Source organism: Tachyglossus aculeatus, chromosome X4 (assembly GCF_015852505.1).
Source record: "Tachyglossus aculeatus isolate mTacAcu1 chromosome X4, mTacAcu1.pri, whole genome shotgun sequence".
Lineage (NCBI taxonomy): Eukaryota > Metazoa > Chordata > Mammalia > Monotremata > Tachyglossidae > Tachyglossus > Tachyglossus aculeatus.
Genome location: NC_052098.1, coordinates 57,456,939 through 57,482,826, shown reverse-complemented (window position 1 = coordinate 57,482,826; position 25,888 = coordinate 57,456,939). Strand labels below are relative to the sequence as shown.

At 43.6% G+C, this 25,888-nt stretch overlaps 1 protein-coding gene across 4 annotated transcripts; it reads left to right on the top strand.

The window, feature by feature from the left end:
• The first annotated feature begins 1,456 nt into the window (after window positions 1-1,456).
• CLTA (clathrin light chain A) lies at window positions 1,457-25,448 on the top strand. 4 transcript variants are annotated; one of them, XM_038769867.1, is made up of 7 exons: window positions 1,484-1,703; window positions 12,407-12,444; window positions 14,494-14,599; window positions 19,232-19,343; window positions 23,276-23,329; window positions 24,094-24,129; window positions 25,022-25,448. In XM_038769867.1, the coding sequence occupies exons 1-7, from the start codon at window positions 1,514-1,516 to the stop codon at window positions 25,191-25,193; spliced, it is 708 nt and encodes a 235-aa protein (XP_038625795.1). In that variant the 5' UTR covers window positions 1,484-1,513; the 3' UTR covers window positions 25,194-25,448. The 4 variants fall into 4 exon arrangements, with proteins under 4 accessions (XP_038625796.1, XP_038625797.1, XP_038625795.1 ...); XM_038769870.1 differs by lacking the exon at window positions 1,484-1,703 and adding an exon at window positions 10,081-10,227; XM_038769868.1 differs by lacking the exon at window positions 23,276-23,329 and having other exon boundaries at window positions 1,457-1,703.
• Window positions 25,449-25,888: the final 440 nt, after the last annotated feature.

Below are 25,888 nucleotides of genomic sequence, written 5' to 3'. Positions count from 1 at the left end.
TTATTCAATCGTATTTATTGAGCGCTTACTGTGTGCAAAGCACTGTACGAAAAGCTTGGGAGAGTACAATATAACAGACACATTCCCTGCCCACAATGAACTTACAGTCTAACATATCATTATGTGCTTAGTACAGTGATCCGCACATAGTAAATGCTGACTAAACACCATCGATTGCCACATTTACCTCATCTGCTAAATGTAAGACGAGAAGCAGCGTGGCTCAGTGGAAAGAGCCCGGGCTTTGGAGTCAGAGGTCATGGGCTCAAATCCCGGCTCCGCCAATTGTCAGCTGTGTGCCTCTGGGCAAGTCACTTCACTTCTCTGGGCCTCAGTTTCCTCATCTGTAAAATGGGGAATAAAGACTGTGAGCCCCCGTGGGACAACCTGATCACCTTGTAACTTCCCCAGCGCTTAGAACAGTGCTTTGCACATAGTAAGCGCTTAATAAATGCCATTTAAAAGAAAAAAAGACCTGATGAGCCCACTGTTGGGTAGGGACCGTCCCTATGTGTTGCCAACTTGTACTTCCCAAGCGCCTAGTACAGTGCTGTGCACACAGGAAGCGCTCAATAAATACGATGGATTATCTTGTATCTACCCCAGCGCTTAGTGCAGTGCCCGGCACATAATAAGCGCTTAACGAATACCATCATTATGATTACCTAACAAATACCAGGAGGCCTTCCCAGACTGAGCCCCTTCCTTCCTCTCCCCCTCGTCCCCCTCTCCATCCCCCCATCTTACCTCCTTCCCTTCCCCACAGCACCTGTACATATGTATATATGTTTGTACAGATTTATTACTCCCCCTCATCCCCCTCTCCATCCCCCCCCATCTTACCTCCTTCCCTTCCCCGCAGCACCTGGATATATGTATATATGTTTGTACAGATTTATTACTCTATTTTACTTGTACATATCTATTCTATTTATTTGATTTTGTTGCTATGGTTTTGTTCTCTGCCTCCCCCTTTTAGACTGTGAGCCCACTGTTGGGAAGGGACTGGCTCTATATGTTGCCAACTTGGACTTCCCAAGCGCTTAGTACAGTGCTCTGCACACAGTAAGCGCTCAATAAATACGATTGATTGATTGATTAACAAAAAAAAAGCGCAGCAGCATCATCAGGCCACCAACCCCAAATTCCCGCATTTCCCTTTACTGGTCCCTCCAGGCCCGGCTCGGCCCGCTCCGCGCGCTCCCAATCCCTTAGGCAACGCCCACCCGGGCGGTGATTGGTCCAAACGGCCGCCCTTCACGGGACTCCCCAGAATCACGAGGTTGGGCCGGAGCCCGCCCTCGCCCTGTCGCTGATTGGGTGGCCGTCCGGGCCTCGAGGCCGTTCATTGGCCGAGCTCCTCCTCGAGTATCTTCGTCGCCCGCCCCCCCTCCCTCCCACTTTTTCCTCCCCGTCCCCGTGGCGGCTTGGCTTTTCCGCCCGCCGGGCTCGGTTTGCCGCTTCTGCTTGTGGCCCGTTTGGAGCCCGGCCGCCGCTCGCTCGCTCGCTCACCATGACCGAGTTCGAATCGACCTTCTTGATGGCCAACGGCGTGGCCGACGGCGGAGAAGAGGATCCGGCCGCCGCGTTCCTGGCCCAGCAGGAGAGTGAGATCGCGGGCATCGAGAATGACGAGGGCTTCGGCATCCTGGAGAGCGGCGAGATGCCCACCTCCATGAAGGGAGAGCCGCCCGGGGGCCCCGGTGAGAGGCCGATTCGCTCCCCCCTTCTTCCCGCCCCCCACCCCAAAAGGGGCTCCGCGGAGCCGACGGGCAAGTGGCTTAGACTGTGAGCCCACTGTTGTGTAGGGACTGTCTCTATATGTTGCCAGCTTGTACTTCCCAAGCGCTTAGTACAGTGCTCTGCACACAGTAAGCGCTCAATAAATACGATTGATGATGATGATGATGAAGTGGCGGCTGCCACTTGGCAAAAACGAGTCGAGAGCCTCGTCTCCCGCAACCTGTTCAGGCACCTAGTGAGCGCGCTTGACAAATGCCGTGATGATTATTTAGGAATCTCCGAGGGTGGGTGCTAACCATCCCACGGGGTCGTGGTGCTTTCAATGCCTTTCACAGTACTCAGGGGGAGGGGAGGACGTTTTCGTTTATATTAAATCTTAGTTTGGGATCGAGTGGACTGGCCCCTGACTCTGCTTTCGAGCTGGACCGCCCTTCCAGTTTCTAAGATGGCCCACAGTTGCGATCGCCACCAGTTAATTTTGTTGCAACGGTGACTTATTACCTAGAGTTCGGCGTTACCGGCCCGAGTCACTTAACCGTCGTTTTGCCGGATTGGAAAGATAGGCCTAACCAGCCTCGTTCAATTATCGAGCGCCTACTCTGTGCAGAGAGCACTGTAGTATTTGCTTGGGGGAAAGTATAGTAAAGTAGATGCAAACCCTACTATTGTGGTGCTTACAGCCTAGCTGGCGAGACAGGCATTGAAGTAAATTACAGGTAGGGGAATTTTGAGCATTGCCCATCTGACCTGCATTTTATAGACTAGGTGGTATCCCAGCACACTCCAAGGTCGTGATAAAGATGTGTGTGATCTGTTTAGTTCGCAAAGCCTTAGTTTTCCCCAGCTAAGCTACTTAATTCCCCGAATGTAATCTGCAGCCTCTCTGTTGCCAACAAACCATAGCTAGGTTTTTCAGAAAGGAACTTGAAATATGTGAGCATACTACCTATTAAGCCAGTCTGCTCGACTGGAGTATTACCATTACTTTTAGACTGTGAGCCCACTGTTGGGCAGGGACTGTCTCTATATGTTGCCAATTTGTACTTCCCAAGAGCTTAATACAGTGTTCTGCACACAGTAAGCACTCAATAAATACGATTGATGATGATTACTCCCCTGGCAAGATCATTTGGCTTCCTTTATCCACATTAGGAAGAGCTGCCTTAATGGGCAGAAGCTGGAGCAGCACCATAACTTCCAGATAGGCTCTACTGCAACAGAGAAGGGGCCTGAAAACTGCTCACTATGAGTTATGCTATCACAGCTCTTATTTTGGGGGTTGGTATTATTCATTTATTTTTGTTTCTCGTCTGCGTTCCTCCCCCTCTCTTTAGATTGTGAGTCCCCTGTGGGCCAGGGACTGTCCAAATTGATTAGCCGCGTACCCTTTTTTCAGTGTTTAACAAAGTGCATTTGTTAAGTGCTTACTTGGCACATTATTAATTGCTTGTTTCGGTACTGCACTAGTGCCCCCTGAATCTTTCACTTATTCCCTGGAAGTTTGTTGCCATTTTTATGTTTTTATTGTGAAGATATGAGAACAACTGTACTTAATAATAATGATGACATTTATTAAGCGCTTACTATGTGTAAAATACTGTTCTAAGCGCTAGGGAGGTTACAAGGTGATCAGGTTGTCCCACTGGGTGCTCACAGTTTTAATCCCCATTTTACAGATGAGGTAACTGAGGCACAGAGAAGTTAAGTGACATGCCCAAAGTCACACAGCTGACAATTGGCAGAGCCGGAATTTGAACCCATGACCTCTGACTCCAAAGCCCGTGCTCTTTCCACTGAGCCACGCTGCTGCTTGTATTTGTTGGAAGCCAACACACTCTACAGATTTGCAGATACTGCTTTAAAGATAAGGTGCTGAAAGACACTTTGTTTCCAGCAAAGACGTGCTATCTGGGGAGGGGGGTGTATAGTGGTGAGATACTTGGGTGTGGGAGGAAAGAATGTAGTAAACATTAGCTACTGGAGTTAAATATTCCTTGATAACCTTTGTACTTTTAATATATTCTAATTTTAAACTAAAAGGAAGTGGGGAAACTAGCAGCATATTGCATTTAGAATGAAAAGTTAGGTAAGTTGAAATGGTCAGGAGCACAGCCTTCACTGTAGCCCAGAAGTTGGTTTAAGCAATTTGAATTCCTTGATCAGTTTCTTTGAACTACTGGATTGTGAAGTTGGAGCTCTAGGTTAGGGTAAATTCACCAACAGTGTAAAATGTCAACAATGTATTTGTTACTGTACACTTGAGAAGGCATTAAACTTGCGATCTTGGCAGTCTAGGTTATTTTGAAGATCACTTAAATTGTCACTGAATTTATTACACTGAAAATATAAATTGGGGTATTTTTAATATGAACTTTGTTATGATTGTGGGATGTTTTTGGAACTTTTTGAATATCTGGAAATTGTTAAACTTTACACACTTTTTTGTGCTGCTAAAATCCCATGAGTGTATGAGGTGGCTTGTTGCTCTCTTAATGGACTTATCCATCCTTTCCCCAAAGGGTACTCTTAAGACTATCTTGCCCTCTCCCCAAGTACTTCTCCAGGAGGCCTTCCCACACTGAGCCTCCTCCTTCCTCTTCCCCCTCTCCATACCTCCTTCCCTTCCCCACAGCACCTGTATATATGTTTGTACATATTTATTACTCTATTTTACTTGTACATATCTATTGTATTTATTTTGTTAATATGTTTGGTTTTGTTCTCTGTCTCCCCCTTCTAGACTGTGAGCCCACGGTTGGGTAGGGACCGTCTCTATATGTTGCCAACTTGTACTTCCCAAGCGCTTAGTACAGTGCTCTGCACACAGTAAGCGCTCAATAAATACGATTGATTGATTGAGGAAGCTTTCCCCTTCCCAAGCCAGAGTAAACCTTCTCAGTGCATTTTGAGAAGGTGGTGTAAGGTTAATCCAGTTTGAGTAAGAAGGTACGTTCCTAGTCAAAAGTTCAGTTTAGTTATCTTAAGCAGGACCCTTAAAAGTATGCAAGTTAACTGGAAAAAATTAACCTCCAGGAAGTATTGGGAAGACAGTGATTACAAAACACTCTTGGGCTTTAGTTTAAAAAAGAGTCAAGTTCTCTAAGACAAAGAGCTCTCTTAAAAGTCCTTGACTTAAACTCTTCTCTGCTCCCTCCCATATCAAACCTATGAAACTGTATGTGTGTGTGTCTATTCTAATTATTTTTACATTGGATATTGGAGTTTGGTTTCATAATTCTGGCCAGGGGAAAAGCCTCAGCAGTAAGAGATGGCTAAAAAGCCCCAACATGTGTGTGCATGGGTCAAGCTTTTTTTTAAGCTAATTCTTCAGTACCAAAGCTTGAACTGACCAAGGCAAGCCCAACACATACAAAGGAGCAATCTTAGTGCAAAAATAAACCCCTTTTGGTACTTTGTGCCATTGGTTCCATACAAGAGCCCTGAATGACCTAGCAGATGCTTTAGTTGGGTGGAATCTGTTCCAATAAAGATGCAAAAAGGAGAACATGAACTCACTGAAACAATACCCTGTCTTCAAAATAAATGCTGTGGATTATGAGGAGGACAGAACAACCTACTAGGTACTTTAAAACATGCAATAGAAGTGAAAGGCTCAATACCTGTCCTTGAGGAACTAATTAAAGCAGTCTTGTTTTTTTCAGCTGTTCATTATTCTGACCATCCATTCGTGCCAGACCTTAATTTTTATTTTATTTTAAATGGTATTTGTTTAGCACTTACTTTGTGCCAGGCACTGGACTAACTGCTGGGACAGATACGAGATAATCAGGCTGGACACAGTCCCCGTCCCACATGGGGCTCACTTATCCAAAGAGGAACTCTTAGGGCTGGAGTTGGCCCTTAGCAAAAAAAAAAGATGGTTAGTTAACAGATCTACAGCTGGCTGTGCTGAATTAAAGGGATTTGCTGTTAGTACTTTGTCCCATAATTATCTGGCTAATGAGTCAGCTACCAGTAGACTTCATGAAATTTTTCAACCTGCCCTTAGGTTTTACCTTGCACACTGGCCTTTGAGCTATGAACAGCTGAAGGAAGGCTATTCCTCTTTGAGTTGTGAAATTGAAAATTAGATAGAGATGTTTTATTGGAATACTATTTTTCTGTACTTACAACAACTTCATAAATTTGACACCCATCCCATTCCCTATTCACTCCCAACACTCTTACTGGATGTTGTATAGCTTAAATTGTTTCCAGAAGCAAGTTCATTTCATATCTGGTGTGTTTTAACAAGTCTTTGAGGGAGATATACTTTTTCAAACTCTGACCTTTTGAACTATCTTATCCAATTTGTGATTTTTAAACCCTATCTTCAACACTGAAGCTGATAGCTCTGAAATGTAAATCCATCTTAGGTTTTTGACTGAAGGAAATACTCAGTAATTGAAATATTTGAGTTTAGACCCATTGGATCTGAAAGACATTCTAACTTAGTGATATCCAGGATCCATAGAATATCTTCCCGAGGAACATTTTCCCATCTCACTTTATCCTCTTATCAAGGCTGAGTGGAAAGAACACGGGTCCGGAAGTTAGGAGATATGGGTTCTAATCCCAGCTCCATCACTAGTCTGCTATGTGACTTTGGATAATTGAGCCCCATGTGGGATGGGGACTGTGTCCAGTCTGATTATCTTGTATCTGTCCCAGCAGTTAGTCCAGTGCCTGGCACAAAGTAAGTGCTTAACAAATACCATTTAAAATAAAAAAAAATAAGGTCTGGCACGAATGGTTGGTCAGAATAATGAACAGCTGAAAAAAACAAGACTGCTTTAATTCGTACTGATTAAGTGGGATGTTACAGGGCATCTGTTTTGCAAGGTAGGGAGCTAATTGAACAAGCAGATTGAAACCCAGCAGCAGAGGGTTGGGTGTCAACCTGGAGCCTAAGGCTACTGAGAGCAGCCAGCATTCCTGGGCTCATGGTGCCCTTTTGGGGTTTGAGATGGTTCCAGGCTGACTTTACTGTTCCTGCCCAGTCCTTTCAGGACCGTTTTTTTCTTTTTTTAAATGTTATTTCAAGTTAAGTGCTATGTCAGGCACTGAACTAAGCGCTGGGGTAGATAGATGCTAATGAGGTTGGACACAGTCCAAGTCACACATGGGGCTTACAGTCTTAATCTCCATTTTACAGATGTGGTAACTGAGGCACTGAGAAGTTAAGTGACTTGCCTAAGGTCAAACAGCAGACAGGTGGCGGAGCCATGAGTAGAACCCACGGCCTCTGTCTGCCAGGCCTGTGCCCCTTCCCCTAGGACATGCTGCTTCCCGTGGTTATTGGCAGAGCTAACATTGGGCTTCCAGTCATTGACTTATTGGAAGTCTAATGCCCTTTCTGGTAGGCTAGTGCTTCCCATCGCTCTTGTCCGATACCCCCATTGTTGTATCCTTTGGTGCTGTTTGTGTCTGTACGAGTGCCACCCCACCAAATCCATGGCAGCAGAAGCAGCAGCTACACAGCCTTGGTTCTGGAGGCCCTGTGCATCGGTCTCTCCCAGGTTCGTGCCTGGGAAACCTTGCAGGTTCAACAGTGTGCCAACGGGGATGACCATTGACAGCACCTGTGAGTATGATGCCTCTTTGAAAACCTGGAAGTGATCTTTTCATTTTGTTACGTGCGTTATGTGGGTTATGCAACATTATGTAATGTTATCATACAGGACCTTTTGTGAGTTTGCAGAATCTAGAACATTTTCTCTAGAAGGAGGGGAAAACCCCAGTCTTATTTCACCTCCCACTCCAGAGTCTTTGCTTTCTCCTTCTAGGTCTCTGCTGCCTGGCCATAGTAATACTAGTGGTATTTATCTGTTTACTATGTGCCAAGCACTGTACAAAGCAGTGGAGTAAATACAAGATAATCAGATCAGAGTCCCTGTCCCATGTGGGGTTCAGTCTTAAGTAGAAGGGAGAACAAGTAATCCCCATTTTACAGATGAGGAAACTGAGGCACAATGAAGTGACTTGCCCAAGATGACACAGCAGCTAAGTGGCAGAACTGGGATTAGAACCCAGGCCCTCTGACTACAGGACCTGTGCTCTTTCCACTAGGCCATGCTGCTTTCAGATTGGTGGTAGGAATGGAAGTGTGAAGAGGCTTAGTGCTTTAAAAGAAAAATATCAGGCAGGAAGGTGTCCACGACTGTACAGAGGGCAACTGGACAGATGGCCATTCTAGTACCAGCACATACAGTGTGGCTAATTAGATGACAGTGAATAAAAACTGGCACACCAGTGGGGAAGCACTGCACTAGAACAGATGTCACCTTGATGTCCAAGCGTCATGTGGTAGAACGATCAGCCAAATGTCTTGTTAGCTGACCAAAACGCAGGCGTGAACCCAGTTCCCTCTCTGCTGCTGTTCAGCCATGGACCTCTGTCTTACTGAGAGGCAGGAGACACCTCCTTCCGACTGCCCAGCAAGGCAGAGAGTTGTGTGAATTTGAATGGAGAGGAGGGAGAGAGCCTTCCTGCTTCTATTACTCAGTAGATCACCCTGCATGCTGAATAATGCAGGCCCTCTCACCCACCTAGGAGGAGGCTGGTTTACCTGAGAATTGAGTTGGGAGGAGGGAAGTATGTGAGGAGCTTGGACTCCCTAATCCCCTCCTAGCTTGCTAGAGAACCTAGAACTTCTTTCTCAGGGACTTGAGGTGATGGGATTCTTCACCTGCTTGCTCCACTGTTAAGGTCCTTCCAAGAATCTAAAGATTAAGCGTATGTCCTCAACTGGAAAACTGATGCTCTGCTGTAATAAACCCAGAAGATCTGGGTTCTAATTCTGGCCATGCCAATTGCCTGCTGTGTGACTGGGCAAGTCTCTTAACTTCTCTGTGCCTTGGTTACCTCATGGTAAAATGGGGATTAAATCCTACTACTTCTGACTTAGACTGTAAGCCCCATGTTGGACAGGGATTGTGTCCAACCTGGTTATCTAGTATCTACCCCAGTAGTAAGCACTTAACCAGTACTATTATTTAGAGACAAGACCAAAATAGTTTAAACCAATCTTTAATTTTTAAAACAGACCCTGTTTCCAGGGAGGAAGGGAAATTTTAAAATGATCACTAGATAAGGTACTACAGCCAATTCCTACATACTCAGGCATATTAGGAGAGACTTGGTTCAGACCCTCCATTGTAACAGTTATCCAAACTGGGTATAAAATATGCAAAATCTTTTACCTCATCCCAGGAAAGTAAGAGTTGGCTACTCTTGGTTCAGAGGTAAGGGATCTGTGAGTTGCCTCACGTGTGCTTGGAGTAGTTTGGTATGTGGTATTTAAGTGCTTACTGTGTGCCCAGTTAGCCTGCAGATTTCTTCCTTGCCCAAATTCTCCTATCCTAGTCTCTACTTTGCCCCTCATAAGATTCTATTTTTCGGTTTTAACTGATATATTTTTTTTTAACATTCATCTGTAATTTTTGTCATTTGGGTCCTGTAAAAGTTTTACTTCACAAGGGAGTCAAAAAGCTACCAGTTTTTTGATCCTAAAAATCAGTAGAGCTATTCTGGATTTGCCCCTCACTTCCCTCTTTTTTTTTTTCTTTCATTCCATATCCTGTCTAAATATTCCTTCGCTTGTCTCTTTCCCCTCTATGCACTTTAACAGCAGTGTTCTGAGAGAGTTAATTTGGCAGTCACAGAAAGAATTTTTTTCAGCAGGATAAACCAGACATAGCACCCTGTTTTCTTCTCATGATGTGTTGGATACAATGTGAGAGAGGAACAGAAAACAAAGCACACCATAGAGAACAAAACAGCAGCAGCTGGCCTGGGAAAACCAAAAGTCAGCATTGGCCTTTGCAGGTGGGGAACAGTGGTATCCTGTGGAAATCCCACAAAAATCAGCATCGGTGGGGAAAGTCCATCCTCTAATTGGCGATATTCTCTTGCTTAAGTATTTGTTCAGCACTTATGTGCCGGCACTGTAATTTTGGTATTTTAAGTGGTTACTTTGTGCCAAGTGCTGTGATAGATACAAGATAATCAGGTCCCACATGTCTAGGAAATCTAGGAAGGAGAACAGGATTCAAACTTCCATTTTGCAGGTGAGGGAACTGAGGCACAGATAAATGAAGTGACTTGCCCAACTTCACATAGCAGGCAAGCGGCAGAGCTGGGATTGGAACCCAGGTCCTCCAACTCCCAGGCCCGTGGGGTAGATATAAGCTAGCGAAGTTAAACACTGTCCGTATCCCTTGTGGGACTCTCACTCTTAATCCCCATTTTCCAGATGAGGTAACTGAGGCAGAGAGAATTTAAGTGGCTTGACCAAGATCACACAGCAGACAGGTGGCGGAGCTGATATTAGAACCCAGCCCTGTGCTCTTTCCACTAGATCACGCTGCTTCCCAGGGTGCTATTGCCCAAATAACAGCAGTTTTGGCTCAGCTAGCCCACATGGGGCCAGTAACATGGCTGTGGTTACTTGTATGCCGATGGCAGTCATAGCATCAGTGGCAGGTAAGTACTTTCCCTCCCCTGGCTAATTGCTCACTTAATCACGCTTGCCTAGTTGGTAGTACCTGTTTGGTCCCTTAATGATCTAGTACCAGACTCTCGAAATAAAGCACTAGTGTCTGCTAATTCTGTTGTGCTCTCCCAAGCCTTTAAGTACAGTGTTCTGCACTTAGTGCTCAATAAATATGATTGATAGTCGTGGATAATTGTGGCCATTAAACTTCAAGTAGCTGTTTTCCTTGAATGAAGGAAAACCTAATTTGAAAAACTTGGCCTGTTTATTCAGCCTCCTAAATAATGCCCTTCCAAAATGGGGGAAGAAGCTTGGCATCTATTGCATCGTTGCCTTTGGGTTGGTTTTTTGTTTTTGTTTTTTAACCTTGTGGATGAAACAACTGAGACCTAAATCCAGCTGCAGTAGTGGCAGCGTGACCCCACTCTGGGAGTCTAGTTCAGTCATTCTTGCTCCTTCCTTCCCAATCTTCCCTTCCAGTTTTGACTGTCCATCTAGCCTATACTAAAGAAATGATGTTGGTGCTTATCTACGAAGAATCCGTTTTCCCCTGCAAGCTGGAACAGTTTAAACCCACATATTATCCAATAGTTTTGTCTCGGGAGGGCTCACGAATAGCTAAAAACTGTTCCTAAATTCTCTTTGACTTGTATAAGCAGCAGAGAATTCTAGAAGTGAATTATTGACATACTCTTAGCCCCACTCCCCCATCTCTGCCGCACCCACCCCCAGATAATCTGAATTAGTTTAACTCTACCAGATTGTAGTATTGAGATGCCTTTATGGTCAGTAGGATCAACCAGATGATTTAAGCTCCATTAAGGGGAGTTTACATCATCGAGCATATTCATTCCCAAATGTAATGTGGGACTCATGTACCCCCAACACTAAGTACGGGACTGCCTTTTTGTTTTCTTTAACTCATATGTTCCCAGGGCTGTAGAACAGTGCATTCCACACAGTAGGTGCTCAATGAATACTGTTACTGTTGTGGTGCGGGTATAACTGTAACATGGTCAGTCCTTCTAGACTGTAAGCTTATGTGTCTGTTCTGTTGTATTCTCCCAAGTGCTCTGCACATAGTAACTGCTCAGTAAATGCCATTAGTTGATGACACAGCCTACCACAATTGCTTTCTGTCTTAGTTCCCTGTCTCTTACTATTTGAAGAAAAGGAGGCTGGTTGGAGAAGGGCTCTTCCTAGGCCATGATGTTCCCTGTCACCTACAGCCCATAAGACAGAGCCACAAAATAACAAAAGTAGGAGTCAAGGCCCATGGGTCAATAAAGTTACCAGAGTTTAACTGCCCGGAGGCAGTGTTGGCTAGGGGTAGAGCATTCCGAGGAAAGCTGAAGGCTTCTAGGGGCTATTCCAGGTAAAATCCCTTGAGTTCCTATTTGTGAAATGGATCTCTTGTTTACTGAATTCAGTGCGAGGCCAGGAAAAAGACCACTGGGGGCTTTGAACTACTTCAAAAACAATGCAGATAAGACTTCTAAAGACCAAGTCAGCTGCTCGATTAGTTTTGACCAAGTAGACAGTCAGTAGAGTGAAATATATTCCCTAAATCATAGTTCTTTTAGCTAGCTGACATGTCAAGAGTGGTCTTCCGAGGGCACCCGGAATTATAGGGGGATTTCCTATATAAAGCCATCAAATCTAAAATACTAAATGTCTTCAAGAGATTTAGTTGGATTGTTAAGCAGCCATTCTTGGGTTGATCCTCTTTCAACAGGGGGGCTTCCGTATGCCACATCTTAATGCTTCTTGACTTCCTGCCTCTGCTGCTGAATTGGCTGGAGGATAGGGTGGTGATTTAGTTGGGATTTTTTAAAAAACCCCTCCTCATTACATGTTTGTGCAGTACATTCCTGCATGTTGAGTTGCCTTGAATAAGAACATCCATATATAATATATATAATTCATATAATCCACCCCCGCTGCAGTGTTTGTGCAGTAGACTCGTGCATTTTGCATTCCTTGAGTAAGAGTTTCCATGTATAACTGATATAATTGCACGCATGCATGCGCACACACACACCCCACCCCCACTAAAACAGTTGGCTCCAAGAAGCCAGCTTGTCCATCTGTTAGCAGTTTACTCAAATGAAGCATTGTCATAGCATTTCTGATCAGCTTTGATATTTACACTGATCCTTTGTCTTGCAGATACTAATGAAGAAGTGATGAACGGAGAATACTATCAGGTAACAAAGTAAAACTATCCTAGTTAAATAAGCACTATTAATGTTACTAATTTATAAAAGGACAGGGCTCCCTTGCTACATCTGGACTTGAGATGATATATTGAACGTTGGGATGTAGTAATGAACCAAAAGGTACGTTACAGAACAAGAGGGAGTCTAGAGCTGTAACATGATCTGCAGCAAAGGGAACTATCTCATAGACAGTAGTGCCAAGCTACTTTATTGCCAAAATAAAGTACTCAACTTCATAGCAAGGGCCCCCAATACTAAAAGTACATCTTAATTTACCCATTTGCCTGTTTTAGGACTTTATTTTATCAATATAAGAAAGAACTTGCATTTTATGAACTCTTTAGAAACCTGCCTTGCTTTAAGGAATTCTACTTAAAAGGAAAATATTTTAGTTTCCAGTAATTGAGTGGTAGCACACTTGCATTATTTGTAAGAACCGTCAGTATGTATTTATTGTAAACTAGGACTAGAAATTGAGATTCACTGCTCAGAAATAAGCTACTTGCTGGAAAAATCAGCAGAGCTGGCGTTCAACAGGAAAAGCCAAACAGTGGGTGGTCCTTAGAATTATTTTCCATGTGAACTAGGAAATACTCAGTTCTGCCACAGCATGTATTTTCACTACATGTCTTTGGCTAGAGTGCTATAAGGCAACATTTGGGCAACAATGTGAACCTGCTTGGATACAAGGCACCACAGTATTGAAGAAACGGGATGTGCGTGCGCCCAACCCAGTGAGGACTTAAGCAGCAAGTTTTCCTTAATGCGAGGCTTGGCAAGAATGTAAACACACATTTTAGTAAAGCTGCAAAGAATAACTCCTCACCCTCGGCTTCAAGGCTCTCCATCACCTCGCCCCCTCCTACCTCACCTCCCTTCTCTCCTTCTACAGCCCAGCCCCCACCCTCCAATCCTCTGCCGCTAATCTCCTCACCGTGCCTCATTCTCACCTGTCCCGCCATCGACCCCCGGCCCACGTCATCCCCCTGGCCTGGAATGCCCTCCCTCTGCCCATCCGCCAAGCTAGCTCTCGTCCTCCCTTCAAGGCCCTACTGAGAGCTCATCTCCTCCAGGAGGCCTTCCCAGACTGAGCCCCCTCCTTCCTCTCCCCCTTGTCCTCCTCTCCATCCCCCGTCTTACCTCCTTCCCTTCCCCACAGCACCTGTATATATGTATATATATACATGTATATACATGTACATATATATATACATGTATATGTATATATGTTTGTACATATTTATTACTCGATTTATTTTACTTGTACATATTCTATTTATTTTATTCTGTTAATTTGTTTTGTTTTGTTCTCTGTCTCCCCCTTCTAGACTGTGAACCCACTGTTGGGTAGGGACCGTCTCGATATGTTGCCAACTTGTACTTCCCAAGCGCTTAGTACAGTGCTCTGCACACAGTAAGCGCTCAGTAAATACGATTGAATGAATGTAGTGGAAGGGGGCAATGGCCAGAGAAAATGTTAACTAAGTAGAGACGGCATTTAGCAAAACCCCTTAACCAGGGCTAAAATGCAGTCAAGAAGGATATTTGGGAGATGAATGCCACCTGTTCGTAGAACCTAAGGTGTTCCCATTCATGCTCTTTTCTAGAATTCCCCAAATTCCTAAGGGCAGATCATATAATGGTGGTAGGGAAGATCACTTAAAGGTTGAAACACTTTATAAATATACTTTCACCAAGTCGACAGGTCAAATTGAATTCTAAGCATTTAACTCTGAGTTATTCCATTACAAAGCAATGAGGTGCAGGTGTGAATTGTGATTTTGGACATTGATGTTCACACAGAACATTCTTGTCACTTAAAGCCCTTATTTTTCCTTTTGAAGATAGAAGAACATGGCAGTTGGGACACCCTAATAGAACCCCCAATGACTTCTGATGGCCTGCCATTAATCGATTGGCCTTTACCTGCCACTGTAAAATATTGTCTCGTTAACCCCAAATAATGTACTGTGTTGAAAAGAATTACCTGTTCTCAAAAGGTAGATTATATAACTAAAGTATGTTTTGTTTTGAAAGGAAAGTATGGAACCATCTGCTCTTTCACAACTACGTCGAGTGAGATCAGAACCAGAGAGCATCCGTAAATGGAGAGAACAACAAATGACACGCCTGGAGATCCTTGGTAAGGAATTCCATTTTGCAAATAAAGTGAATATGCATGTTTTTCTGTAACTTTTAAAGAAAAATGGAACTGACCTGCTTGTGATTGTCCTACCGCCTTTTTTCCTCTTCCCTAGATCAAGGCCTCACCAAAGCCGTAATTGAATTTGGTCATTCTCTTCAGCCTATGGTTACAGTGAAATTTTTTATATCAATGTAAATCTCTTCAATTTAATTAGTTTTATTTGAAGCATAATCCTTTCTCCACTGATGTACCAGAAATCTAAATTGTGTCTATAATGGAAAATGAAACACTCAGAAACCTGAGTAAAATATTCTGTAAACTGAGACTACAAGCATGGTACACCTATACATTGATCACAGTGAGATCTAATTATATAACACTGGTTTCTATTCAGCAGCTATTCAAAGTTTAAGTACTCTTGAACCCTTTCACATGAATCGCAACTTTTTGCCTGAAGTATTTCTCTGAAATATAAAGGAGGAAAGAAAAAAATCCCCTAAAACTCTTGGTGTACCAAAGTAACTTTAGTAAACCCTGATGCAAACTTCTCTCGTTTTGGGGGTGAAATTTTGAAACTGTCTCTCTGAGGATGAAAAACTTACTGCAAACTGTTCTTTGTGAACTATTAATTCACACGCCATCCTGTATCAGGAAGAATAAAGGAAACTGTTTCACTTTGTACCTGGATGCAGAAATGCACCGTCATTCTGCCATAATGTCATGGGCCAGCCAAGCCTGTGAGCATGCTACAGCTACCCAGGAAGGGACTGTCTTATTTTATGCACAGTACAAGTTTTATCTGGCCTGCTGGGATAATAAGAGGTTCCTGTTGTCAAAAGTTCTAGTCAATTGTGGATCAGAGCGGGGTAGTTTTTAATTTTTTTTGTGTGTGTGGAGGTGGTTGTTGGGGTTCGTTTTGTTTTGTTTTTGTATTAAAGCATTTACTACATGCCAGACATTGTACTAAGTGCTGGGGTAGACTCAGGATAATCATGCTGGACCCAGTCCATCTCCCAGATTGGGCTCACAATCTTAATTCTCATTTAACAGATGAGGTAATTGAGGCACAGAGAAGTTGTGACTTGCCCAAGGCCACACAGCAGACGAGTGGTGGAGCGGGGATTAGAACCCAGGTCCTCTGATTCCCGGACCTGTGCCCTTTCCACTAGGCCATTCTGCTGCTCTCACCCCTTGTAGGTTGTAAGCTTCTTGTGGGCAGGGATTGTGTCTATCAACTCTATTATACTTACCCAAGTGTTTAATACAGTGCTCTGCACACAGTAAGTGCTTAATAAATACCATTGATCTGTTGAAGGCAAGAATCGTGTCTATCAACTGTATTGTACTCTCCCAAGAGCTTAGGATTGGTCGATGGATCCCAGGAAGATTGGTCATACAGAGGGGTAGTGAAGTCCTTAGAGAAACCTGTTAGCTGAGTCTTATCCAGTCCTTGGAAACTTTTCCGTGCTGAAGTTTCATTAGAGGGAGCAGTTTGCTGCCCTGCCTCTCTTAACATAGTGCTACTAAAACTCCCTGGAAGAGCTTATGTGGCGAAGGGCCTGGATATTTATTCTGTTGTAAACCCCCACTGGTTGAAGGTGTTCCCCGTAGGATTCCAGTGCTGACTACTACAGCATTCTGATTGAGAAATGTCAGATAAGACAAATTTATGTATATTCTGGGGTCTCAGTAGATGGGTGCACTAAAAATTGGGGCTGCTTACTGAGTTAGAATTTGCTCCATCCCAAAGAATGAAATAAAATCTGAACACAAGCAACACAGAAGCAAACAAGTGACTACTTCATTCCTGCAACTCACCTGTTCTCTTTTCTCTAGGCATCAATTCTGACACTGGGCTGCTCCTCAGTGTTCAGGCAGTCACCAAGTCCCTCTAATCTCTAAGCTTTATACTCTAATTTTTCCTCTGGGGAAATCAACTCCCCTAGCTCCTAATTAGAATGAGGTAGCTAAAGCCCATAGAACTCTCTGCAACAGTGGGGATTTATCATTCTACCATCCATGGACACTAAACTAATTGCAACCTCTTAATTTGTTAGTAAGACTTTTTGGTATAAACTTATTATGAAAATGTAATTATGAACTTTGAAACTTATGCTGTGCCACATCTTACTTTCAGGAGAGGAATTATCTTAGATGGATGACAGTAATTCCATCACAATATCATCTTGATTGCTTTTTTTCATTTGTTATACTGAGCTACACTTGACCCCTCTTCCCCGCCCCCCCATCACTCTTAAGAGAAACTCAACAAAAAATATTCATCTTATATATGTGACCACACTGCTCCTGAGTTCACTTTGGGGCTGCTGTGATCATTCATGGAATCCTGCCACCTCCGTGTCTCTGATTTTCAATTATTTAGGAATTAATAGGAAGCTGCCCTGCTTTTGACTCTCTTTCATCTCTCTCCTGGAGCCTCCTTTTTCACTCAGGGGGCAAGATGGAAGCTAAGGCTTTGGGGCCCAGGATGCTGAAAGAAGAGGTCAGGTCGGTGGGATGTGTGGAGGAAGGAAGGGGGAGAATTTACAAATTACTTACATTATGCTCCTCTTCCATTTTTAATTATTTAAGAATTTATTAATAGGAAGCTGCCCTGCTTTTGACTTTCATGTCTCTCTGAAGCATGAGTCACTTAATCATCTCTTTGTGCCAAATACTGTCCTGGGTGCTGAAGAAAATGGCTGCAAATTATAACATCCCACTTAATCACTATGAATTAAAGTAGTCTATTTTTTTCATATCTGTTCATTATTCTCATCATCCACTCTGCCTGACCTTTTTTTTAAAAAAAAAAGAAATTTAAGTGTTTACTATATGTCGGGCACTGGAGTAGTTACAAGATAATCAGGTTGGACACAGTCCATGTCCCATGTGGGGCTCTGTCTTAATCCCCACTTTTCAGATGAGGTAACTGAGGCACAGAGAAGTTGACATGCCCATGGTCACACAGCAGACCAGTAGGCAGAGCCAGGATTAGAACACAGATCATTTGACTCCCGGACTCTTTCCATTAGGCCAGGCTGCTTTACAAATATTTGCTCCTACATTGTGATAAAATGGGAGGAACCCCCCCCCCCCAAAAAAAAGAAAAACAAAAAAACCACTTTCATTTCAACAGAAGATTGTCTTTGATAAACCCTACTTTAATCTGCTCACTAAGTATTCCCGCACAAAAACACATCAGCATAGTACCCTTTGATCAATGGTATTTATTAAGTGCTTACTATGTGCAAAGCACTGTACTAAGTGCTTGGAAGAGTACACTATAATTGAATTAGCAGACACATTCCCTGCTCATAACGAGTTTACAATCTAGAGTTTACAGTCTAGAGACATTAAGTACTTGATTCTCACCGCACAGCACCAAGATACTTATCTGTAATTTATATTAATGCCTGTCTCCCCTTCTAGCTCCTTGTGGACAGAGATTGTTATCTACCAACTCTGTACTCTTCCAAGTGCTTAGTATAGTGCTCTGCACACATTAAGTGCTCCGTAAATATCATTGATTGGTAACTGTGATGTTGCCATTTCCACAATTGTGAAACTAGAGTAATGGCCTGAATAGCCAGACTAGGAAGTGGATGTTGTCCTATAGCTTGAAGTGGCTTTGCCAGCCCTTAACTTGGGTCATTGTTGATGGCACTACCATCCTTCCCGTCTCACAAGCCTGCAGCCTTGGTGTCATCCTCAACTCCGCTCTCTCATTCACCCCTCACATCCAATCCATCACCAAAAACTGCTGCTCTCACCTCTGCAACATCGCCAAGATCCGCCCTTTCCTCTCCATCCAAACGCTACCCTGCTGGTTCAATCAATCAATCAATCAATCGTATTTATTGAGCGCTTACTATGTGCAGAGCACTGTACTAAGCGCTTGGGAAGTACAAATTGGCAACACATAGAGACAGTCCCTACCCAACAGTGGGCTCACAGTCTAAAAGGGGGAGACAGAGAACAGAACCAAACATACCAACAAAATAAAATAAATAGGATAGAAATGTACAAGTAAAATAAATAAATAAATAGAGTAATACGTATGTACAATCATATATACATATATACAGGTGCTGTGGGGAAGGGAAGGAGGTAAGATGGGGGGATGGAGAGGGGGACGAGGGGGAGAGGAAGGAAGGGGCTCAGTCTGGGAAGGCCTCCTGGAGGAGGTGAGCTCTCAGCAGGGCCTTGAAGGGAGGAAGAGAGGGTTATGGGTCTAACCCTTATGGGTTAGAGACCCAAGTGCATAGACAAACCAGCTATGGGCCAGTTTGTTTGGGGTGGGGGGGCATGGAGAGAATAAATGCTTTTTCTCTTCTAAATGGGATGCCACCATAAGACAAATTAAATTGCCCTGTAAAATCTGTTCTTCTCGAAGGTTGCAGACACCTAGGAAGAGCAAAAGGTCCTGAGGTCCTGAGAAGCAAATTGATTTGTTGATTTATTAGGCTGTAAGACTGGTTTTGTATATTTCATGGATAGCAGGATCAAGAACTGTGTGCTATGCCTAACAAAGGGAAGCACAGATAACGATCTCTGCATAGGATTTCTTTGGTGGAATACACCAGAATTAGTTCTAACTTACAAAATGACTTTCTCGTGTTTCATTAGATGCCAATTCCCGGAAGCAGGAAATGGAATGGAAAGATAAAGCAGTAAAGGAACTAAATGAATGGTATGCAAGACAGAATGAACAGCTGCGAAAAACAAAAGCGAACAACAGGTAAGGTCAAGGTAGACAGCATACTTGGGGGGGATGAAAACGTCCATGTCAGTTGGTCAGCCTTGGGATTCTGAGACCTCAAGAATCACTTGCCATCAAAATGATGTGAATGGGCCTAATGGATACCTGGTTGTAACTTAGCTGTATCTTAATGACATATAACTCTAGAAATATACTTGTATTTGAAGTATCAGTGACAAATCTACATTTAGAATTATCTATCCTTAGGTATATAGCATCCTCGACTCTGCTCTCTCGTTCACCCCTCACATCCAATCCGTCACCAAAAACTGCCACTCTCACCTCCGCAACATCGCCAAGATCCGCCCTTTCCTCTCCATCCAAATGCTACTATCCTATCATCCTGTCATCCTATCCCAACTGGATTACTGCATCAGCCTCCTCTCCGATCTCCCATCCTCCTTTCTCTCCCCACTTCAATCTATACTTCACGCTGCTGCCCGGATCGTCTTTGTGCAGAAACGCTCTGGGCATGTTACTCTCCTCCTCAAAAATCTCCAGTGGCTACCAGTCAACCTACACATCAGGCAAAAACTCCTCACTCTCGGCTTCAAGGCTCTCCATCACCTCGGCCCCTCCTACCTCACCTCCCTTCTTTCCTTCTACAGCCCAGCCCGCACTCTCCACTCCTCTACCGCTGACCTCCTCACTGTGCCTTGTTCTCGCCTGTCCCGCCGTCGACCCCCGGCCCACGTCCTCCCCCTGGCCTGGAATGCCCTCCCTCCACCCATCCGCCAAGCTAGCTCTCTTCCTCCCTTCAAAGCCCTACTGAGAGCTCACCTCCTCCAGGAGCCTCCTCCTTCCTCTCCCCCTCCTCCCCCTCCCCATCCCTCCCGTCTTACCTCCTTCCCCTCCCCACAGCACCTGTATATATGTTTGTACATATTTATTACTCTATTTATTTTACTTGTACATATTTACTCTATTTTATTTATTATTATTATATTATTACTATTATTTATTTTATTTTGTTAATATGTTTTGTTGTCTGTCTCCCCCTTCTGAGCCTGCTGTTGGGTAGGGACCGCCTCTATATGTTGTGAACTTGTACTTCCCAAGTGCTTAGTACAGTGCTGTGCACACAGTAAGCACTCAATAAATATGAATGAATGAATGAATAGTTTCACCTGTAGAAAAGGTAACTTTGGCTTTCTTCCAGGACTCTTGCCTATTCTAAATTATCTTTGAAAGGAGGGGAACTCTTATCCAAGAGAGTGTTTTAAATAACACTGTGGTGGGCAGTGCCAATTCAGTCAGTCCTATTTATTGAGCGCTAACTGTGTGCAGACATATGTAAATACCTGGAATTAAGGTTCTGTGCACTGCCTAACCCCTTGGGCCCTCAGTATAGATTGTAAACTTCTTGAGAAAAGGGGTTATATATGATAATTGTGCTTTGTATAGCACTCTGCTCACAATAGGTGCTCAACAACTGCTACTGATTAACAAGCTGGTTCTCTAGAAAGGTGGACCAGTCTCAAAACTGGTTCTGAAGACCAGAGTAAGGACATTAGATCCCCGAAATGTCTGAAGCTAAAAACAACTCTTTAATCACTTGAAAATGCTTAATTCTTGGGAACTGCTTCCAAAGAAGGAATGTTGCCTAGTTGGAAAGAGTACAGGCCTGGGAGCTAGAGGACCTGGGTTTTAATCCCAGCTCTGCCACTTGTCGCCTGTGTGATCTGGGACAAATGATTTAACTTCTCTGTGCCTCAGTTCCCTCATCTGCACAATGGGAATTCAATACCTGTTCTCCCCCCTACTTAGAGGGAGTGAGCTTCATGTGGAACCTGGTTATCTTGGCACCTAGTAAGTGCTTACCAAAAACCATTACTTTTATTTTAGTTCAAATGCTGAAGTTGTTTATCTCGATGAAGGGGAAGTAGAACTTCAATCCAAAGACAATTTTGGATAATACTATTAAATAACTTGGAAATAAGGATTTCATTTGAAGGTGTGGTCTGGGTCACAGAATCCCAGAAATGCAAAAGGACAACACACATGTGTGCTTGCCACCTCTTCCTGAAGGGAAGACGGGTCCTCTTCACCCCTTCAGCTGAACTGCTAGGCTAGGCAGTTGGTTTAGGCCGAATCACATTGTCCTATCACTTCTTCATGGAAAGGAAAAGTTCTGTCTGTTTAAGCGTGGCTCTAGATTTTTGCAGGGGGGAGGGGTGCATTCGGGATTCCCAAAATTTGGGATTGGCCCCCAGCATGGCTTTGGACCATATAAAATAAAATTATTGTGGTGGAGTTTATCTCGTCAAATGAACCCCGGTCCTGAGACTTCAGGACTGAAAATCTTCATAAAAGTTGATTTATGCAGTGCCATTCACACTCTAAGTCCTGCCAGTCATATTCCCACTGGGGCATGGAGTACATCAAGTGAGTAGATAGGCAGGGGAAAAATGACAGTATGTGCCTCTTGGCCTGATTGGCTTCTGGCTTTCATTTGCGATGATCCCACTCAACATGAAAAAGTGAAATGGAAATGGCGTTTGAGAGAGAATAAAAAGATCATGAAGTGTGGGGAGGGTTAGACGTCCTATTGAGATGACAATGACTTGTAGAACAATTGTCAGTCTACAAACCAAACAAGTTGCCTTTCAAAGGTCACTTGAGTGGAATACGTAATTCACCAGAGACTAGAAGACCTTTCTACTTGTCGCTTGGTTCCTGCAGAAAAATTCGATTAGTCCTTTCCTTTATTCTTGTGCTTTAACTCTGTAAAGCAACTTGCCTCTTCTGAAATTGGAAGTAAGTTGGCCATATCAATTGAATTGGATCTTAGTGAATTCTAATGCCAAAGCACTGCTGTAATTTCATAGTGTTTTGTGTTGGTGAGAGGGGTCCAGATGTTAGTGCAACATTATAGACTAAAACCAATTTGCCGCTGATCTTTTATAGTGATTACACCTTAATCTGACACTTCCTTACGGTGCACTATTCTATTTTAGCTGAAACTGATGAATGGCAAGCTTTCTGTCGATTGGATTTGCAGATTCCTGAGTCAGCACTGTTCCACCTCCTTTCTATTTAACATGCAGTTCCTGTAGGGCCTTGGCATTTGCACATATTTGCCCTTCCCTTTCCAGCTAAACCTATTGTCAAAATAAGAGGAATGCAATTGCTGTAAGGCCAGTGGGTCATTTTAGGGTTGTTCTTCCACCACCCTGAGACTTAGGAAAGTTCCGGAAGTGAAGGGGAATGGACTCAGGCTGAGTGAAGTGACCCATATGCTGTCCCTCTGCCCCCATTCCCCCCCACCAATACACACACACCTCTCCCCCAACCCGCTTTAGAGGACCATGTGGTTTTGCTGCTACTGTACGTCTACGTGCCCTGTAAACTCCTGAGACAACCTCGCCTGTGTGAATGCATCATGCCCAAGTGAAGCCCCTCCTGCCCGGATGTGAGGTCAGGAACCCGGGTGTGCCATTTTGGGTAGCGTTGGGTCTAGCCCTTGTGGTTGTGAAGCTGTTTGAGGAAAACTGGGTTTAGGCCAAGTGGTACCTCTCTTGGCTATGTAAGAGGGTTCTGGCTTATGGCTTGCTAGTGTGTGGTGCTTAATTCTTGAAGACTGGGGCTTTTTTTTTTTTTGACTATGTGTAGGTCCCTGAAATGACCCTCTCAACCAGATTCTGGCGACATTTTAGTCTTTCAGCCATTCTCAAATGCTAGTGAAAGGAAACTGGCTAAGCCTTTGGGACCTTCTCTGTGAAAGTTGATTAATGGCTTAGAAAAAGACCAACCATGAATTGAAGCAATCACTCTGAAATTACTCTTAATAGGAGACTTTGATATGGTATCACTGTCACTTGCCTGATGAAGATATTTGGCCTTCTCGACTTTTCAATATCTTCTCTTTTTTCCTGCCTGCTTGCCTGCCTTTTGGACCTCTTGCTGCCTAGGGTGGCAGATGAAGCTTTCTACAAGCAACCCTTCGCTGACGTGATTGGTTATATGTATGTTGCAAAACTAATTCTCTTTCTATTCTGGTACAGTTATTGTTGATTTAAAGGCAATTGTTTTATCCAAAATGATGAATTTAAACAGATGGAACGAGCCCTTAGCAGGGTTGGCAAGCTGGGACTGAAAGATTTGGATTGTATAGGGTCTCAGAGAACATTCAGTTTTTTTGAACTCATTCTGCACAATGTGCTTATTTTTAGCACCGTAAAACTAATAATTTTAAGAGGGCATGTGTGACTGCTCACAATTCCTGCTATAATACTAGAATTGGTGAAGTTATGAATTTTGATGACCTTAAAAATTGTCAAGATCACATTCTCCAATAATTGTCGCCGTCATACTTGAAGGACCAAGAACTTAAGCTGTAAAAGTTTTTGAGGGGCATTGGTGAAAGTGGGTGTAGAGAAGGCCAAGCTTTGGAATCCTTTTGTGAATTAATTGGTTGCAAAGTAAAGTTGAATTTTAATGGACTATCTATTGACACATCAAACAAGACTTGTGGAATGCTGGATTTACAGGTGGTATTTGACTTTGGTTTTGAAACATTTGAAATTGACATCAAAAGTGGAAAGACTGAATTGTTTCATTTTGATTGTGATGTAAAACAAATGTAATTGTGGCAAAGTACAACTGGCAGCATGTTTCCTGAATTCAGACAGTGTTTGTCTGGTGTATGTACCATCACATTAAACTCATTTTCATTCTCTATATCTGACTTAAATTTTCTCTCCTTTTTCTTTTCCTCTCCACCTTTAAGCACAAACATAAATCATCCTTGCTACAGCCTAGAACAGTTAAGTAAAATCTTCTCACTGCCCCTAAATTGTCTTGTCACAAAGTAGCAGTGTGTCTTCAGTGGCGTTTGTAATGGACTCACCCTGGAGAAGTGTGCTGGACCTGTTCATGGGAGAGTCATTGTCATTATTTTGTTTTTTCTTGTTTTGGCTTTTTATTTTATTGGTATTATTGCTTGTTGGAGTAGATGGGTGTATTTCCCTCTTGCCCCCCTAGCTCATTCTGTAAGGTATACATTCTCACTACAATTGCCTGGTTGAAGTGAGGGACTGTGCTTGGTTTGAAAGAATGCTTGCAGCAACACCATGCCAAAAAAGAACATTAATATTTGTGTGTGGTTTTGTGCACAGGGTATTGAGCTAGCCCCCAGAGAAATGTTATCTCCTTTATGAACCCTAACCTCCTATGCCTTAAATGTCATAGCTTATACAAGCAACGGAGCTCTGACTGCTGTTTTACAGGCTTGGAAATCAGCAGTTTGGCCATGGAATTCTTTAAAATTGAGATGTGAAGGGAGGCTAAATCTTCAAGAACTTAGCAGTGTCTGCCCAGAGCATACCCAACTTGCCTGTTCTCATAGGAGAAGTCTCTTTACAGTATGGTGTAATTCAGAGTTGCAAAGACACGGACAGTGTCCTCAGTCTTTGAGACAAGGGAATAAGGTCAAAAGATCAACTTAAACCAAACACCTGTATTCCAACATTTGACACAGCAGTTCTTGCTCTGCTTATGCATAGTGGATGAGGTTTGTGTTTCACATCCATCCTGGCAGTGGGGTTATGTTTGGAGACACAAAACATGAAGCGACAAGCTCGATTCATCGCTTGTTGGCCAGGGGCAAGGCAAAGGAGTGACTGATATATATTAAAATAAATGTTCTATGTTTCTAGGGCAGCTGAAGAGGCCTTTGTAAACGATATGGAAGAAACTTCTCCGGGCACGGAGTGGGAACGTCTCGCTCGGCTGTGTGACTTTAACCCGAAGTCTAGCAAGCAGGCGAAAGATGTTTCTCGTATGCGCTCCGTTCTGATCTCCCTCAAGCAGGCCCCACTGTCTCGCTAAAGTAGAGTGGAAACACAACTGGCATTCTCTTCATTTTCTCCAAAAGTTGGTCAGTAAATTGGTTCTGTTGCTGGGTTTTGTTTTCTTGGCCCAACCTTCATGTCTTTTAAAGTTGATTGTTGTGAGTGCATGTTTTCCTCTTCCACTTTCTCCAAGGCAGATGAGCGGCAGGAGAGCAAGAGCCTCAAACTGGGCCCTCACTTGTGCTTTAAATTTCATTTCACTGAACTGTGATTAAAATTCTGTTGAACAAAAGCACAACCTCCTTTTGTGAACTTAACAGACTCTTCAGTAATTCCAGGAAGACAGGTCAGTTTCTTTCCCAAGAAGATACTGGGTGTGGGAAAGAAGAGCTGCCCGAGCTGTAAATGATGGTGAACAAGTAGCCTGGTAATCCAGCACCAGACACCATTGTGGACTTCAGTGTAGACAGCCTTAAGTAGTGGGCTCCTGGGCCACTACTATTTAAGGCTGTGAACTGGCTGCAGCTGCTGAGAATAATAATAATGACGGTATCCATTAAGCGCTATGTGCCAAGCACTGTCCTAAGGCTGATACGGGTGGCATATCCACCCGGGACCAACCGAGGAGTCTTAGGTTATGAGAACCTCCATGAGGAAGTGATTACAGTGAGTGGCTTAGAACTCACCCCTTGTCCTCTCTTGCCCCTGCTGCTTGTGTTCAAAGCTAGGGCA

What these genes read in the sequence shown, in the direction of transcription:
- CLTA (XM_038769867.1), top strand. Translation starts at nt 1,514, where the DNA reads ATGACCGAGTTCGAATCGACCTTCTTGATGGCCAACGGCGTGGCCGAC. An exon ending in TGAACGGAGAATACTATCAG is followed by an intron (nt 12,445 to 14,493) that starts GTAACAAAGTAA and finishes TTGTTTTGAAAG; the next exon opens with GAAAGTATGGAACCATCTGC. An exon ending in GACACGCCTGGAGATCCTTG is followed by an intron (nt 14,600 to 19,231) that starts GTAAGGAATTCC and finishes GTGTTTCATTAG; the next exon opens with ATGCCAATTCCCGGAAGCAG.